Source organism: Phyllobates terribilis, unplaced genomic scaffold (genome assembly GCF_046119375.1).
Source record: "Phyllobates terribilis strain yellow unplaced genomic scaffold, ASM4611937v1 Scaffold_2__4_contigs__length_985480577, whole genome shotgun sequence".
Classification (NCBI taxonomy): Eukaryota; Metazoa; Chordata; class Amphibia; order Anura; family Dendrobatidae; genus Phyllobates; species Phyllobates terribilis.
Window position 1 is genome coordinate 679,420,568 of NW_027362762.1, and position 19,426 is coordinate 679,439,993.

Below are 19,426 nucleotides of genomic sequence, written 5' to 3' on the forward strand. Positions count from 1 at the left end.
CCTCCACGCTCACTACAAATGACTGAGTTTGGAGTGAACTTATATGTGATCCGTGTGATGGAGAAAACAGAGTTTTAAATACCTGGCCTGTAGGTAAGTCGTTTGAACAGCAAACTGCTGTGAATTGCTTTACTGACACACTAAGGCTGTGTGACCACGATGCGTTTTTTAAGCGTTTCCGCAGCTGCAAAAACGCTGCAGAGATGCTTAAAAAACACAATGTAGAAGGCCTGCCATGTTCCCCAATGATAATCCGCATGTGCTGTGCACATGCTGCGGACATTTCCACTGCGGATTATCATTGCGGAAAAAAACGCAGCATTACCAATTATTTTGCGGAAGTGCTGCGTTTTCACCGCCATTGACTTACATTAGAACGTGCCAATTCCGCAAGACTGCATCTGTACTTGCGTAATTGGCGCGTTCTAATATGCGGATGGTACCCGGGTGTAGAGGAGAGGAGAGTCTCATCCACACCCAGGTACCATTAAAAAAGCTGTAAAAAAAGAATAAAATAAAAAATAAATGTATACTTACCTTCTGGCGGCCCGCGCTGCGCTCCTCCTTGCTTCTCAGCACTTTGCGATGGAATGAAGGACCTGCGCTGACGTCAGAGTCATGTGACGTTGGCAGGTCCTTCACTCTACCGCTGCCGGGACCGAGCGAAGCAAGGCAGCGCGGGCCATCGGAAGGTAAGTATATATTTATTTTTGTATTTTTTGACATTCTCTCGGGTCACAATATATAAATCCATGCTGATTTTATTGTGATTGCTATAAGTGGACTTCACTTGGTTAATTTTTACCATGTGTTGCACCCTGTGTTTACTTTTCGATACTACATTGGCATGTGGAATCATACATTTCACTAAATTTCAAGTTATGCTTGATATTTTCTGCACTATCAGAAATTATGTAAAAAGTAACTATTTTTTTCACAACTTGGCATTACTCAACACGTTTTCAACTTTTAAAAATATTATATGCCAGAATTCTGGCTTGGTGAACCACTGCCTAAGTACTTTGTCCTGGTTTTTCCTTTGGCTTTACACTTCTGCCTCTCCTCATTTGTGCACTTCTCAGCAGCCTTTAATTTTGAGCGATTGCTGGGGTAATCAGGACCCAGTACCCCACCAATCTGCAGGCAGTTAAAAAGCCTTAAAAATATACAGTAACTACCTAGTGAAAAGCTTTACAACTCTTTAAAATAAAGGTGTAAATGGTATGATGCGATGAGCTCCATAAAAAAAAATCCACATTTAAGTAAATGAGTTTATTAGGTTATATATATGTATATTTTTTGAAACAAGTTTACATAAAACTGCAAAGCTAATCAATTTAACTGTAATCTTATTGCATTAAAGCATCTTATAAAGAGTACAAAAAAAATCCTAGCCATTTCGGGTCCTTTGGGGTCTCTTATCTGGTGTTGGACTGGTTTGAACAGCAGCATCTGTTTCCCTTTTCTTAACTTCATTGTCCAATTTCAAGTTTTCAATTTGATGGTAGAGGTACTGCACCTGTAGGTACTTAATCCATTCATCTGGGGTAGATGTGCATAGCCGAGCTTCTTCTTGCAATTCCCAGATTTCGTCACACACAGGTTCTATGAAATAAGAACATCAATGACACCAGTCTGCAATAAACATTGATACATCTTTTCATAGCAGAAATAAATGTTCATTTAATGATGTGAAAGAATTTTTTGTTTTTACCATCTTGCTTTTTTCTCTATTTAACCCTTCATAGTTTTAATTGTTAAAACAGCATTAAAGAATAAATGCTACTATATTTTAAAACAGTTGCCTGAGGCTTACAAAAAGTCTGTAGCTCTTTACATAATTTCTGAAGGTTATGCTATATTGTATGGAAAGGACTCTTTTGTATAAAATAGGAAGACAATATTGAAGAGGAGACTAGGGAAGCCAATGATGTCTCATGTTCAACAGATATCAAAGTAGATCTTAGAATATGGCCCCAATTAATCAAAAGTATTTACAACAGAAATCTTGTGTAAAAAACTTTGATAAGTCACAAAATCTTTGCACAATTATGTGACTTTTGAAGTTTTCATGCCAGTTTTGGCCAGCTCCGCCAAAATGGGTGGAGTCAGGGCGGAATGAGGGCGCGACAGAGAGGGGTGACACCTGCTCATCTAATTCATGGCGTGCTGCAGTGTGCCCTATTCTACATATCTTAAGTAAGCTTGGTTTGGGGTCAGAATTTTTTTTTGGATTCCTATAGAAACTTGTCACTAACGAGTGAAGGGCTAAAGATGAGTGTGTCTATCTATGATCATAAGGTGTTTGAGGTGTTTCTGTTTGATGGCACTTTTATTTTCCCTCTTTTTGGTTAAGGATGCGGTATGTTTGGGGGAGTTTGTGGATACTGATTTACAGTACTTTGTATTGTAATGGACATGTTACACAACTTTCAGAACATCTTTTGCAAAATTAATTGAACATGCATTTTAACCCGGCCCTAAATGGCTGAAAAAAAATGCAAACCTACAAATGCAATACTTTTTTTAATTAAAGATTAAAGATTAAACGTCCTTTTAATTTTTATTTCATAAATCAATAGTAATATATTTTATGGGAGAAATCTGCTTCTCTCTCTGCCAAAACTGATCAGTCATTATCATAATTCTCAATTCTGAGATAAAATCTGTACTCAGTGAAGACAAACTTTCCCATTTTCATGTGTACTATTGATTTATGATATAAAAATTAAAAAACAGTTACTTTTTAAATGATATCTAAACACACTGTACATTAATAATACAGTCAGACATTTTGGAGAAGGGAATTACACAGATGGTAATCAGCAAATCATAAAAAAATGCATAAAAATGGATATCTAAAAATGTGTGCTGTGAGTATACAATGAGCAGTCTACAGACTTGAAGAAGACCTGTCGCCACTTTTTAACATGCTCAGCTGGCTACGTCACGATAAAGTGGCTGAAGACCTGAATAAAATATATAATTTTTTTTTTCGCCCCATCTTTTACAGAGATATTAGCTTGTAAAGTTCATATGCTAATTTGTCTGTCAGCCAAAGAGGTGTTAGAGATTCTTCTCTGGGGGTCGTTTACTTTTTTCCCCTAAATGACCCTGCCCAACAAGCAGCAATATACCGGAAAAAAATGCCCCTATAAAAGCTTAGAGTTTACTTTCTCAATATAATATGGTAAGACTGATATGCCTAACAAGATCAGAATGAGATCACATTATGATTCCCTCTTTCTTATTTTTCAAAGTAGGGAGGTATGCAGTTGGGTTCACAATGCTACAGTGCTCTACGCTAAACACTCCTTCGCAAGCTTACATCTTTATCCCCCAAAAAAGGGATCAATATGTGTCCCTCAATATATCCATTTGCTGCAATGATTCAGAGTTCAAAAAACGTGTTTGCTCTCCATTTGAGCTGCTTGCCTTTATCCGATTTTGCAGAAAAAAAAATATTAAGGGCTTTTGTGTCCCGCAAAAAAAATGATCTTTAGGCTTTTACAGGGTCTATTTCTAAAACCTGGTGCACGAGTTATCCATGTGTTAGATCCAGAAACACTGATGGCATTAGTTCTGGATGTGGCCTGTTGGAATATCAAGTACTAGAGATGATCGAATCTTTTGAAATTCAAATTCGCCAGCTTTGCCTCTTTTTTTCCCCAAATTTAATTTTTGACAAATAACTTTGCCAGGAATCTCAACACTGCAAATCCTCTAATTGTCCTTAAAATAGGTGTATAATTCTTCAGCCCTTGGCCACTTGAGAGGAAAAATAACTGTTTTTTTCTTTCCTAAGCAGTCTTCCGGCGTTCTATGGGCATAAGCATCAAGTGCCTTCTGTGCACAATTCTCATGAAAGTATGAACGGAACCCATAAATCACCAAGTAGGAAAAAAGCCACAACATATACTGTATATCCATCAAATAAAGCAGAAATGTCATGATGATAACCTTTCAATGGACATAGGTTTCTATAGTATACATTACTTATTTAAATTAATTAATTGTTTTTACATGTTGTGCTTGTATTTAATAAAGATGAATTTTTTTAATATACTATACCAGAGAAATCTTTTATATCTAATCGGTTCTTCACTATTTTTGACTCCTGTCAGTTCACTTGACTGCATAAGTTACGCGTTATCACCCGAGTCTATTGTAGGAGTGGTGGAGATGATGTTCTACTCTCTGACGCCCCCAAGTTGTAAAATGTATTTTATATTAATGTATGTTATCTGAGAGTAAACCCTCTGGGGCTGCAGTTTAGCGTAGATAGGGTTAACTGTAACAGCTGACCCAGATTAGGGAGGGGGAACTGAGAGTTAGTGCCAAGTTCAGGAAGTGTCGAGGTCAGTTAGAGAAAGTGTGGAGAAGTGGCTGCTGTGGTCATAGGCAATAGGCTGCTAGGGACAGCGTGAATCTGTTACTTGGGGCAGTGGATTGCCAAAGAACCCTTCCGCGCATATCCGTCTGGTGACCTGGGATCCTCAAGATGGATGTCGAGGTCTTTGGGCGCACTAAGCCTGTGGAGCTGCAGGGAAAGATGGACTCAAACACTCACAGGCGAAAGGTGATAGAATCCGGGTGCACTGTTAATGGTGGAGAAGAATTCCTAGGGCTAGATAAGAGAGCAAGAGGGATGCTTTACCCATACCAAGAACAAGGGCTGAAGTTAAGTCCAGTACATGTGGGAAAGACTGTAACCCGTTGGGCCCTATCCTATATGCCTCGTTGTAATGACCATAAGCTGGCAAGTAAAAGATTGACTGTTTTAACAAATTCATTGTCCCCTGCATTGTTTTCTGCGGAGGTTCTGGAAGCTGAAAGCCTGGAGCTAGTGGAGACCTATGGGCCATAAGTAAGTATGTTGCACCGCACACTCAGCAGCACACCGTGACTGGAACACGTTTTGTCTGTAGGGTGCCTGAGCGAGCGGGAGCAGCAGCTCACCCGTGACTACCTCACTCAGGCACCTTACACTATGGTGGGGTCACTTTCACAATACTAAGACCTCAGAATGTCACACATATATTTTCAGGACAATTAGCACTTGTGCAGTGTTGTGATTTTGGGTGAACTGATTCACTGCAAAATGAATTTTTTACAAAGGTGAATTTGAATTTTAAAAGATCATCTCTATCACACAGGTCAGATATGCACTGTGTATTACAGTACCAGAGTTGGTGATAACTTTTTATGAAACATGATTCACTTGCTGCAGATATTGTCTGCAGTGTAACTTGAGAAGCATTGCGAATTTGACAGATGCCGTTCCTTCATGCAATGGATATGAGCAATATATTTGGCTATTCGTCAGTCACATAGACTTTGACTAATGTAGCAATGTGCATAATCAACCATTGCTTTATTTAAATGGACACACAGGACCTCTAATCTCATGATCTGTGGGGCAAGTGACCAGATACTTATTGTCTATCCTATGGATTAGCAATAAGTGTTGATTTTCCGAAGCCCCTTTAAGAAAAAAAAAACATTATAAAACAACAATGAAAGTGTCCCGAAAAATGTGTTGAAATGCTGTTTAAATTCAGCCTAACTTGCATCATTGTCAATATGCACCAACTACGACACAGCTGACATAGTAGTTTTTTCATGATTTTTGTCTTCACAAGGATTGAAAAGACCATTAAAACCCAACGTCTAGAGCAGTGGTCCCCAAATTTTTTTTACTTTGAGAGCCATATTCAGTTCTGAGAGATTGCTGCGAGCCATGTCCAGTGCACCCATCCACCTCCCACTCTAGTGTCACCCAGAGCTTCCAATACCGGTATAATGACAGGCGAAGCTTTCTCACAGAAAACATCTTGTGCCATTCTCCCTTACAGGCAGTATACTTACATCCAGGGTTTCCCACTTTACGCCCATTCGGAGTTCTCACATGAAGCACTCCCACCACACTATAACATAAAGTTTCCACATCCCTCTAATAGTATCATCCTATCTACAAGTTTACCAAATTTATTCCCACCCCCTGCTAGTATATGTGCATCCAGACCTTCTCGTCTGTGCAGAGCAACTGACAAAAGCCACCATCTGGAGACCTTCTGTTCATAACTGTTTGTTAGACCTGGTGCTAATACACCGAGTTGGCAGATGGCCGAAAACCACACTTCATGGGCCTATGTGCCACATGTAGCTCCTGAGCCACAGGTTGGGGACCACGGATCTTGAGCATGGGGTGTTTTGGGGGCAAAAAACAACATCACTAGGGCCAAAGATGGAAAAACACTCTCACAAACAAAATTGTATTGTTTACATAGAACTTAAAGTGGATCTGTGACTAGCTTTCAAGGTACAAACTAAATACATTATGAAATAGGGTTATACAACCAATCTAGTATGGATTTTTAAAGTAATGCACCAGTCCCATAAAAATCTTAATCTGATCATTGTGTGCACATAGAATATCACTGATGTCGGCAGCACCTCTTGTGTACGGGACGAGGACAATGTGCTGCACAAACAATTATAAAGCTAGCAAGCTTAAAATTAATTTGACCCAAAGATTAAGCATTTTGCTTGTTTGTCATGATGATTTATAGCCTGACAGGCCAATAATCATCCAGAATAAATGCATCCCTTATGTCATTGTCTCATGAAGCAAAAAATAATTCAAAAGATACACAGTAGTTTTCTTTGTTGGTACTTTACCTTTGCACACCGGGGGTTTACCACTCCATGTTCCGTCTGCTTGACATTCTCTGTAATTTCTTTTTGACATCATCGAATATCTTGAATATGAATAACAATAAGAGAAAGTGATCTTAATCACATATTTGATTTAAAGAAAATAGTTTTCTGAAGAAGAAAACACAGGCTCAAATGGGTATTTCCTTCTTGACTATTCATGTCTTCCTGTCTAAATGTGACAGACAGCCTTGAATTATGGAAACTGCCAAGCTGACTGTTATGGAAGTGAATGGGAGTCGCTAAAAATGTTTAGTGCTAAGAGCTAAGCCACTGCCATAAGATCTTATACACGAGTCAGTATTTGGTTAGTATTTAGAATCTGTGTTTGTAACCAAACCCAGGATTGGAATATACAGGGAAAACTATAATTGAAAGATTGACACCTGTTCTGGGTTTTGGAGACGCTCCTGGTTTTGGCATACAAACACTGATGAAATACTGATCAAAAATACTGATGTGAATAAAGCGTAACTCTGTAATCCTGGCCACCTCTGGGACTACTTAATTTATTGATCTCTTTAATAAAAATGGTCTAGGTAAAACTGAACTGTCTAACAGAAAAAACTTGCCTTTTTAGCCATAGCAATCAATCAAATTGCAGAGTTTATTTTTAAAGAACAGTTAAAACAAAAAAGTGATCTTTTGGAAAATTGTGGATAATTAAAGGGATTTTATCACCAGGTTTTTCCTACCCCATTTGATTGCAGCATGATGTTAGGGCAGAGACCATGATTCTGCCAGTGTATCACTTACTGGGCTGCTTTCTCCAGTTTTGATAAAATTACTATTTATCTGCTGCACAAGTACAGATCTACCAGTTCTCTAAATGCTGAATGCTATATGACTCTGCACATACCACCGATTGACAAGTTTCTATGTACACTGTGCATAGGCAGAAATCTGTGGCAGGGGTAAGGTTATACAGAACTCATGAATATGGAGGACTACATGGCAGCAAATTTACTAGTCCTCCAGTGATAATCTCCTGCTGATAAAACAGTTCAGTAAGTGATACATCACTGAAATCAAGGTCTTTGTCTCTATATTATGCTGTTCTCAGACAAGGAGGCAAAAACCTGATGAAAGATCCCCTTTAAATAAGATCATAGCACTCAAGTCTATTACCTGAATATTTATCTGTTCAGATTCTAATGGGACTTTCACCAGTTTGGCCACATTATGGAATAGCGGTTACAGAGTTGAGTCAAACGTAGTTTTTATTTTTCAATTCTTCTCTACATTGCGGATATATTAGCTTGTAAAGTTTAGGTTATACCTTATGTTAAGTCCCTGGGGGTGTTACCAGGGATTTTTCACTGGGAGGTGTGTACTTCTTCTGCTGTATAACATTGCCCAACCAGAAGAAGGCAGCAACACACAGGAGAAAGAAGAACACACCCCTTACAATAGCTTAGAACAGGTTTCTCAATATGAAACATGTAATGAAATAACTGACAGTCTGCTCTCCTCACTGATCTCACTGCAGACTTGTATGTGATTACAAAGTGCAAGTCATACAGCAGAGATGAGTATGATTACATATACCTTTCATCTAACGGCAGCCAGTGTGATGGGAGTGCAACACAGCTGACAGTACTATCAGAGAAGGGTTGCTAAGACATTTTTGCAATGAAGCAAAGCTCAGTTCTCCTGTGCTCCCACCCATTACAACTGGCTGTTGTGAGAGGAAAGCTGCCTTTGGTTGTAATGAAACACAGCTGTGCTCTACTCCTGGCACTTTGTAATCACACCCAGCTCTGCATTGAGATCACTGAGGAGAGCAGACTATCATTGTATTATATGCGATTCATTCAGACATCAATGATTATTCTGGTTTGCAAAAGAACGGTGCAATTTTCATCAGTGTTTGGTCAGTATTTCAGTTTTTACCATGAGTGCTTCATCGGTGATTTTCTCGTATGAGAAAAATAAATAAATAAATAAATTGCAAAGCTTATCCTATATATTACAATGCTAAAACTAGACAGCACTTGGATTACACCTGGATGCCAATGTGTGCTGTCATGGACCCATAAAATTTTATATGTAATTTTAATGCATAACTGAAATAAAAAAACATGTGTCAATAATATTAAAGTGGACACAGTCCACAAAAATATAGGCATGTGAGCAGAACCATAGATAATAGTATGTGAAAACACTAACAGAACATGTATATGATGCACTGAAATGTGAATGAGGCTTTGATGTTATGCTCAAACTGGTGAAAGGACGTAATTAAAGCTGTATAGATGACAAATTAATACAGGTCATAGACTTAAGTTATATGATCTTCTTTAATCCCTTACAAACATAGGACGTACTACACTGTGTGCAGAATTATTAGGCAAGTTGTATTTTAGAGGATTATTTTTATTATTGATCAACAACTACGTTCTCAATCAACCCAAAAGACTCATAAATATCCAAGCTTAATATTTTTGGAAGTTGGAGTGGGCTTTTTTTTTAGATTTGGCTATCTTAGGAGGATATCTGTTTGTGCAGGTAACTATTACTGTGCCGAATTATTAGGCAACTTAATAAAAACCAAATATAATCCCATCTCACTTGTTTATTTTCACCAGGTAAACCAATATCAGTGCACAAAATTTAGAAATAAACATTTCTGACATGCAAAAACAAAAAACAAAAAAATTAGTGATCAATATAGCCACCTTTCTTTATGATGACACTCAACAGCCTTCCATCCATAGATTCTGTTGGTTGCTTGATCTATTATCGATCAACATTGCATGCAGCAGCCACCACAGCCTCCCAGACACTGTTCCGAGAGGTGTACTGTTTTCCCTCCCTGTAGATATCACTTTTATGATGGACCACAGGTTCTCTATGGGGTTCAGATCAGGTGAACAAGGGGGCCAAGTCATTATTTTTTCTTCTTTTAGACCTTTACTGGCCAGCCACACTGTGGAATAGTTGGATGCATGTGATGGAGCATTGTCCTGCATGAAAATCATGTTTTTCTTGACTTCTTCCTGTACCACTGCTTGAAGAAGTTGTCTTCCAGAAACTGGCAGTAGGTCTGGGAGTTGAGCTTCACTCCATCCTCAACCCGAAAAGGTCCCACAAGTTCATCTTTGATGATACCAGCCCATACCAGTACCCCACCTCCACCTTGCTGGCGTCTGAGTCGGAGTGGAGCTCTCTGCCCTTTACTGATCCAGCCTCTGGCCCATCCATCTCTCCCATCAAGAGTCACTCTCATTTCATCAGTCCATAAAACCTTTGAAAAATCAGTCTTAATATATTTCTTGGCCCATTCTTGACATTTTATCTTATGTATCGTGTTCAAAGGTGGTCGTTTTTCAGCCTTCTTTACCTTGGCCATGTCCCTGAGTATCGCACACCTTGTGATTTTTGATACTCCAGTAATGTTGCAGCTCTGAAATATGGCAAAACTGGTGGCGAATGGCATCTTGGCAGCTTCACGCTTGATTTTACTCAATTCATGAGCAGTTATATTGCACCTTTTTGGCCAATACGCTTCTTGCGACCCTGTTGTCTATTTGCCATGAAACGCTTGATTGTTCGGTGATCACGTTTCGAAAGTTTGGAAATTTCAAGACTGCTGCATCTCTCTGCAAGACATCTCACAATTTTGGACTTTTCAGAGCCCGTCAAATCTCTCTTCTGACCCATTTTGCCAAAGGAAAGGAAGTTGCCTAATAATTAAGCACACCTTATATAGGGTGTTGATGTCATTAGTCAACACCCCTCCTCATTACAGAGATGCACATCACCAGATTTACTTAATTGGTAGTTGGCTCTCAAGCCTATGCAGCTTGGAGTAGGACAACATGTATAAAAAGTATCATGTGATCAAAATACTCATTTGCCTAATAATTCTGCAGTGTAGATCTTTCGTAGATGATAAAGGTTGAAGTACTAAACGTGATCATGGGGCATCAATGGGTTGCCATGACAGCCAGGAGACAACTGAAGACCCCGTTGCCTGTCATGGCAGTACTCGTGTGATAACCAGACCGTGAGTTTTGCTATATACAGCAATGCTGTGGCATTACTATATATAGCACAAGCAATCAGACGATCGCAGCTTCAAGTTCCAAAAGTGGACTAAGAAATATAGTAAAAAGTGGAAAAAAAGTTTTAAAAAGTATAAAAAAATAAAAGAATAGAAAAGTTCAAATCACCCCCCTTTCCACTATTAAAAATTAAGAAATTCACTTAAAAAAAATGCACATATTTTGTATCGCTGCGTCTGTAAAAGTCAGATCTAACAAAATATCAAACAAATTAATCCAATCAGTAAACGGCGTAACAAGAAAAAAAATTAAAACATCAGAATAGTGATTCTCCAACAATAAAACAAAAAATATGTATGCTTGGCGTCTGTGAAATCATACTGACTTGGAGAATCATATTGTCAGTTTTTCCTGTAAAATAAAAGCTGTAAATAAATAAACCAAATAACAATTGCGTAATTGCGCTTTTTTTCGCTGTTTTGCCGCACGCTTAATTTTTTCCCATTTTCCAGTACAACAAATTATAAAATGGATGATGTTATTCAAAAGTACAACTTGACCTGCAAAAAATGAACCCTCAAATGGCTTTGTTGACGAAAAAATAAAAAAGTTATGGCTCTTGGAATAAGTGGAGGAAAAAACAAAAAATTGCCCGGTTGGGAAGGGATTGAAAGAAATATGTCACCAAGTTTTGCCACATAATCAGCGAGCAGAATAATGTAGAAAAAAAGACCATGATTCCAGCGATGTGTCAATTACTGGGCTGCTTGCTATCAGTTTGATATCACAGTTTTATCAGCAGGAGATTATCACTATAGGACTGTGTAACCTCTTCACTGATTGGCACCTTTCTGCCTATGCACAGTATACACAGAAAGCTGCCAATCAGTGCTGTGGGGTTGGGGGGGTTATATATAGCTCAGCATTCAGAGAACTGGTAGATCTGCAACACATAAAATAGTGATTTTATCAAAACTGCAGCAAGCAGCCCAGTTACATAGCTGGAATCAGGGTATCTGTCCCTTCTTTACGCTGTTCTCAGATGAGGTAGCAAAATCCTTCCCGTTAACTCTTTTTCTTACTTGAAAAACGTTTCAACTTTGTAAAACAAAGATACAAGACTACTAGCTTTTTTATTTTTTCACTTATTAGGGCTGTTTGTTTGGTAAGCTTTAGTTTTATTGGTACCATTTTGCGATATACGTAATGTTTTGATAACTTTTTATTGTGTTTTTTGTGGAAAGTATAGCAAGACAAATAAACTGGCGTTTCGAGCCTTTTCTCTTTATAAAGATCACCATATGAGTTATACAATATTATATCTTGATAAATCAAACTTTTACAGATGTCACATTAATAAATATGTATTTTATTTTATTTTCTAAATGTCTTTATTTTTAACTGGGAAAAGGTGGGTGATTTGTTTTTTTTAATTTTTTTTAATATTTGTAGAAACTTTATAAACTATAAAGTTTTTTTACTTCTCCTCGGGAACTTGAATCTAAAATTGTTTCATCACTTGTACTTTATACAACAATACTGTAGTATTGCAGTATGATGTCCTAATCACAGTCTCATTTGAAGACCATCCTGAGGCCCCCGACTGCCCTTGAAACCCATTGTGACCCTGCAATCACATTGCAGATGGGAAACTGTGTGCCCAGAATGAAAGCCCAGTGAGAATCATGCAAATTAAATGCTGCTGTCACTGACTGTTAGGCTGCGTGTCCAGTATGCATTTTTCAAGCTTTTTTGCCGTAGAATTTCTGCAGCAAAAATGCTTAAAAAACGCTTGGTAATACGTGCCCCATGGTCCTCAATGATAATCCGCATATGCTGTGCACATGCTGCAGAAATTTCCGCTGCGGATTATTATTGCGGAAAAATACGCAGCATGTCCATTAATGTTGCGGACACGAAGCGTAATTGCCGCCATTGACTTGCATTGAAACGCATAATATCCGTGTCAGTACATTTGTACACACGGATATTATGCGTTTCTATGTGCGGATGGTATCGGGGTTTGGAGAAGATGAGACTCTCCTCCAGACCTGGGTACCATAGAACCTGTTAAAAAAAGAATTTAAAATAAAGATTATACTCACCTTCCGATGTCCTCCCGGTGTTTTCTCCCCTCCGTCTGGTCTGCTGTATGGGCCGCGGTGTTTTGAAGGACCTGCCATGACGTCATTGAGTCATGTGACCTGACACATGACTCAATGACGTCAGCGCAGGTCTTTCACACCACCGCGAGCCGCCCACGACACCGGACGCAGCGGAGAAAACACCGGGAGGACATCGGAAGGTAAGTATAAAATTTATTTTTTATTTTTTACCATTCTTATTCTTTTTTTTTAACTAACTTGGTCACACTACTATAAATCCATGCCGGTTGCATGGATTTATATAGTGTGACCAAGTTGTCAAGCACTTTTCCAAGTGATGCTGAAATAGCTTGGAAAAGCGCTTGATAACCCGCATGCAGAAATGCATGCAAAAATGCTTGACAAACGCTTCTACCTGGCGGGAAAAACGCATGTAAAAACCGCATGCGTTTTTCCTGCCAGGTAGAAGCGGAAAAAATATCCAGCATTTCTGCATCGTGGGCACATAGCCTTAAAGGAAAAAAAAAGGTTTTGGTACACTGTTAGCCAGTTGAAAAAAGATTGCTTGTTCTTGATGAAGAGGCCTAAATAGTCTCGAAAGCTTGCTTTGTAACATCACTTATTTTATTTTTATTAGCCATTAAAAGGTATCATAACTATAAGATTATTATTTTGCTTCTCGAACTGAGAACAATCAATCTTTTGTCACTGACTGGAAACAGTATTTAAGAGGATAACAACACTGATCGGAGCTAACTTCAATCGAAGCTGTTGGAGGTAGATGCCGGCTTAGTAGCAAAGTCAGCATCTTCCTCTGTGAAGGCACAGCTCCTGAGACTGCTCCACACATCCCAATCCACTCCATGATGGAGAATTAGGAGGTGATATGTTGTGATAAGCTGTTGTATTGTTTTACATATATTAATTCTACATTGTAACAGTTTTTGATGCAAAATATTATAAGTTGTCTCCTGTCATGATTTTTTATTAAAAGATCAATAAAAAATTGTGACTTCTCAAACATCAACCTACCCTGGATTACACGTGTAGTTGACTCTTGAACCAAAAAAGAAGTGCTGAGATTGCATCTCTCCGTTATCTATTTTTCCTGGATTGCCACACGATATCGCTGCATGAAAAAAAAAAGTTATTTTTGGACTTTAGTTTTTTCAAAAGACTTTTAGAAAACTTTAGAAAACAGAAAGAAACTTTAGAAAACACAAAATATTTAAGACCCATATACACATTAGACTAATGTGGGCCGAACCTGCCCATAACAATAGGTTTGGCCAACAGACTGATGTGTTTGGGAGTCATTGTCGAGAGAAAATAACGATCCAGCATGTCTAATTTCAGACTGTCGATTGTATTGTTTTCCCGGAGATAAGCCGCTACCACAGACATGTTCTCATAGAGAACACAGGAGCGCAAGGCTGAAGAGCACTCCTGTGTATGGGAGAGATAGCGGCAGGATAACCAATTGGCCGAACCATCGTGTGTCCTTCAGACATCTAATACGTATGGAGAGCCTTCAAGTGTACCTCCAGAGATACTTTCCAATGTGAAACAACATCGGGTGTAAACATGCGCAACTTCAGTATAAACAGTAAAATTGGTGAGGTGACAGCAGAGACCCAGTGATTATCACAGGCGTCGGATTTATTAATTAGAGTCGGATCTGTACAAAAGGCACTCAGCTTTTCAATAAAGAGAACTTGCCACCTCGTCAAAGCTGGCCATTTTTTCTCTTATTTATTCCTGCTTCTTCCCTAATCTTTCCAATATTATATTTTTTTATTCACATACAGTTCCAGGGATATGATCATTTTTATTTAGTGATAATTTTTGTGGTGTTTACCCTGTGAGCAACTCCTCCTTGATAATGACCATAAAAGTTAGTCCTAAATAAAAAGACCTATATCTCTGGTATCACTGGAACTGTATGATAGATTGAAAAGAAAAAAAAGAAGAAGGACAGAAAGAACTGGCAGCCTTTCACCTTGTGAAAGGTCCTTTTTAGCCCCTTCACGACATATGACGTGGCTTTCACAGTAGGATCGCATTGAGGCACGGGAGTCATCAACCCATCAGCGCCCTGCGATCACGTCACAGGAGCACCGATTGGAGCGTGAAACTAAGTGCTCCCCTGCCGACGCGTGTTAAATGCCACTGTCAGAGACTCATAGCAGCATTTAACAGATTAACCGCCATGGACGTAACATACATGCATGTCAAAAGTTGTGAAGGGGTTAACTTAGACAACAAACTAAAATTAATGGAGAAGATGTTTAATAAGAGGTCAATTGCAAAGTTACTTGTTTTTACCAGTACTTTGCAATTTTACCCATTTAGCACAGTAATTTTATTATTTTTTACTTTCAAATTTTACACTTTTCATTTGATGCACAAAAAAAATGTTAACTTTATTCTGCAGGTCACAATTATGCAATACCAAATTTAAATAGTTTTACCTATGCTTTAATACTACGTATTATACAATACATACGCATTTTAAAAAAATATTAATTTAATTTTGTGTTCTTGTATTCTGAGAGTTATAAGTTTAATATTTATTCCATCTATAGAGCTATATTAGGGCTTATTTTTTTTACTTGTAAAGATTTAGTTTTCATTGGTCCTATTTGTGACGTTTTGATCACTTTATTCCATTTTTTTGCTTTTTTTTTGCTTGTTTTTGATTTGTTTTACTACTTTTGCACAAGAAAATCACTTTAAAAATGAGAGCAATGTTTTTTTCATTTTTTTGTGTGCAATGCATGTTTTTGAGTAATAGATGTATAAACCCCAAAATATTACCATTAAAAAATACAGTTTATTTGATCATTTTTATTTCATTTTATGTGAGGTGCCATGAACAAAAATGGAATTTCAGGGAAAGTTTGTGTTTTTTTTTGTGGCACTCACCATGATAAAAATAGATTTTTATACTGGTTATTACAGATATGGTAACACCACATATATTGCTTTTTCAAGTATTTGTATTCTATTATTAGATTAATAAACTTTTTATCAGAAAAATTTGATTTCTTTCATTTTCTCTGCATTTTTTACCACTTAAAAACATTGTTTATTTTATTTATTTTTTTAACAATATTTATTAGTCCCCCGAGGGGACTTGAACATGTGATTCTTTGATCACATAGGTAATGCCATGCACTATTTAAGTATTGTGCATAATCCAGCCTGTGAATGTTATACTGACAGGCTGCCTAATAGATAGTGTGTCTTGCACATCTTGCATCTCCACCAGAGTTTGTAAGAGCTAATCGGTGGGCGTCCCGGTTGTAGATCGATGAATGATGATCTGTCCTATAAATGGGTCATCAATATATTAGGACCAGTCAATCATTTTAATGAACTGTCATACATATTTTCTCTAGACACAGTATAGGGAGAAAGCTGCTAGTCATCAGTGTGGGGAAGGATAAGCTTATAAATAGGACCATTTGCTCGGTTCCTCCCACAGCTAATCAGTGATTTCATAAAAAAATGATTAATGGATTCAGGATCTTTGACACTACTGGATTTGAGTGAAATCATAAAAATCTGTTTGCTTCTTTTGTTTTTTTTTTAGCAGAAATAGAAAATGCAGAAACGGCTTACAAAAAGGATTTCCTTTTTCGGCGGCATTCAATTGAACCTAAAATCATAATGCCCATTTAACAATATGACAGATGGAGAGTCCCATAGTCTGCATTTCTGGGTTTGATAATTTTTAAACGGAACCTGTCATGTCAAAGTAGATATGGGGTTAATCAGCAGGTTGAGAGAGGCGCTGCTCCAGTCACTTTTCAGTACATAATGAGTGCCAGCTGTAACCAAACCCTAGCACTGACTGACAGCCTGCTCAGTAGAACATCAGTGTAGAGATGGCTGTCAGTCGGTGTCGGTGTGTGGTTAAAGCCACCGATCACTATGCACTTAGCGATGTCTGAAGCCGCGCCATCCACTCGTATGTGGATGAAAGTTCATTTTCTCCCTGTAGTTGGGCTTTCAGTGCTTTCAGGGACTGCACAGCCTTAAAATACTATTAACCTGCAGATTATCCCCATATTTGCAGGTTAATAGCGTTTTTGACAGGACAGGTTCCCTTTACCATGTGGGGAAAAGATCAGAATATGAAATTACCCTCATATTATTTTTTATTATATAGATAGTCCACAGTAGTAGAAATATGATTGTAAAATATACTTACCTGTGCAGAATACTTTATACTGTGACCATGTGAGGTTTTCAAGACATGTTATTTTATTATTTGAGCCACTAACGCGACTAAAACCTGGACGACATTTGTACTGTAAGCTATTTCCCATGTCAGCATACTCCGGATTGCTAAAATCTATATCCACTACTGCAAAGGGAAGTTCAGGAGGGAATGTGCAGGCATCTGCAAAAAAAAAGAACTGAACTTGATTTATTATTGTATTCAAAATTCTGCAGATTTACCTTGTGCCGATATATTTCATAATTATTACAGTATTAGTATATTTAACAAACTTAGTTATTACCGAATGTGTTTTTTGCTGTGTTTTTGTACTGCTAAGAGACCAAAAACTTATTTAATAAAGACTATAGCTTATCTCATTATACATTGAACTGTACACAGCTGATCTACAGAATAAAGTGGGTTTGTTACCAGATACAAACTATGTACATAACTAAATACTGTAGATCTCTTAAACTAGATAAGGATGTTGTATTTCCTCTAATAATAGAGGAATAATTCTATAATCCATTATAGAAGTTTATCTCAATCTCTGCGGTACCTCCTCAGTATCCCTCCTGCTGCTGAGATCTCACACTGCTCAGTCCAAGCTGCAGCTGTCAGGCACACTGAGTGGGCAGAGATTGAATACAATTGAACTTATGAAAATTATACAATCAGTGAAATTTTTCAAAATTAAAACAACAGTCTCTTCAGGTCTAAGATCTATTTAATAATGTACAGTATGTAGTTTGTATTGTTAAGTCTGGTGATACATATGCTTTAAAGGGAATCTGTCACCCCCTGGGACTTTTCAGACCTCTAATATAGGCATACAGGTGATAGAAATGTGTATCTATAATTACCTGTATGGCCCATATTAGAGGTCTTGTGGCTGTGAAATTGGTTTTTATTTCTTGTGGCTTATGATGTGTTCCCATCTGGGGGATGGGAAGAAATCCATCCTACTTGTTTAATTAACCCCTTCCTGACATGTGACCTAATAGTACGTTATGGTGACCTGGGCCGATTGGACCAATGACGTACTATTAGGTCATATGGCGATCGCGCCCGCACACAAGCAGTGCTGAGCGATCGCCGCAGGGTGTCAGCTGATAGTACAGGGTGTAAGCTGTGACAATGTGCAGGGAGCATTCCTGCACCGCTCCCTGCACATTAACCCCCTCAATGCTGCGATCGAAGTGAGTCGCAGCATTGCGGGGGTAAGGGGAGGTGATCACCGATACTCACCTCTCCTGCCGGCATCCAACGCCGTCTGCCACGGCTCCCGGATGTTGCCATGATGACCCGATGTCGTCATGACAATATCCGGGTCACCAGACAGCAGGGAGATACTTTAGTCATGCGCAGTGCATGACCAAAGTATCTTCTCCCTCTGCAGCAGTGACAGCCTGTATAGCACAGGGAGCTGCTGCTGCTCTCTATGCTATACAGGCGATCGTAAAATAAAATGTGAAAGTCCCGTAGTGGGACAAGGTGTAAAAGTAAAAAAAGAATCAGAATGTGAAGAAATAAAAAGAAAAAAAGAATGCAAAAAAATAAAAATATATTGCACCCATAAATAAATATTATTGTGGAAAAAAAACAATAAAAGTACCAATATATGGTATTGCCGCGTCCGGAACGACCAAAAAACAAGCCGTCACATGACTCTGTCGACTGAAATATGGAAAAATTATAGCTCTCAAAATATGGCGATGCAAAAACTAGTCTTTGCAAAAAAAAAAAGCTTCTTTTACTGTGTGACAGCTGTCAATAATAAAAACCCGATATGAATATGGTATCTCTGTAATGGCACCGACTCGAAGAATAAAGCAGTCTAATCACTTATACCGCACGAGGAATGGCGTAAAAAATAAACTCTAGGGGTAAGGTTGTGTTAGGGTTAGGGTTGTGCTAGGGTTAGGATTGGGATTTTTTCAAAAGTAAAGAAAAAAAATGATGACAATATGGCGACTAGTGTTGAGCGCAAGTGCTCGCTACTTGAGTTTGCATCGGGTGCTCGGGTATGCACCGAGTATCGCGGGTGCTGTATTGACATGCTCGAGTCTCCTCCCCATATGTTTTGCAGCTGTTATACAGCCAAAAAAACCTTGCGGGGATTGTCTGCCATGCCCGAGCGATCCCTGCATATTGGTTTTTTTTGGGTGTCTAATAACCATGAAACATGCAGGCGGGGACTCGAGCATGTCACTTGAGCACCCGCGATACTTGGTGCATACCTGAGTACTCGATGCAAACTGAAGTAGCGAGCTCTTGCACTCAAGACTAATGACAACTTATTCATTATGATAACCTAATGTTATCAAATTCTGTGTCGTACCTCTGGGTTCAAAATGTTCACTATACCC

General features: G+C 38.4%; 1 protein-coding gene across 3 annotated transcripts in view; it reads right to left on the minus strand.

The window, feature by feature from the left end:
• Nucleotides 1-1,257: 1,257 nt before the first annotated feature.
• Nucleotides 1,258-19,426, minus strand: part of LOC141224013 (C4b-binding protein alpha chain-like) — a 140,526-nt gene continuing 122,357 nt past the window's right edge. For all 3 annotated transcript variants that reach the window (XM_073666872.1, XM_073666870.1, XM_073666871.1), the window contains 4 exons: nucleotides 17,046-17,237; nucleotides 13,862-13,958; nucleotides 6,682-6,761; nucleotides 1,258-1,605 (listed from right to left, as the gene is read on the minus strand). In XM_073666872.1, coding sequence (XP_073522973.1) covers nucleotides 1,391-1,605; nucleotides 6,682-6,761; nucleotides 13,862-13,958; nucleotides 17,046-17,237 — 584 coding nt within the window. In that variant the 3' untranslated portion in view covers nucleotides 1,258-1,390. The remainder of the gene's footprint in view (nucleotides 1,606-6,681; nucleotides 6,762-13,861; nucleotides 13,959-17,045; nucleotides 17,238-19,426) is intronic.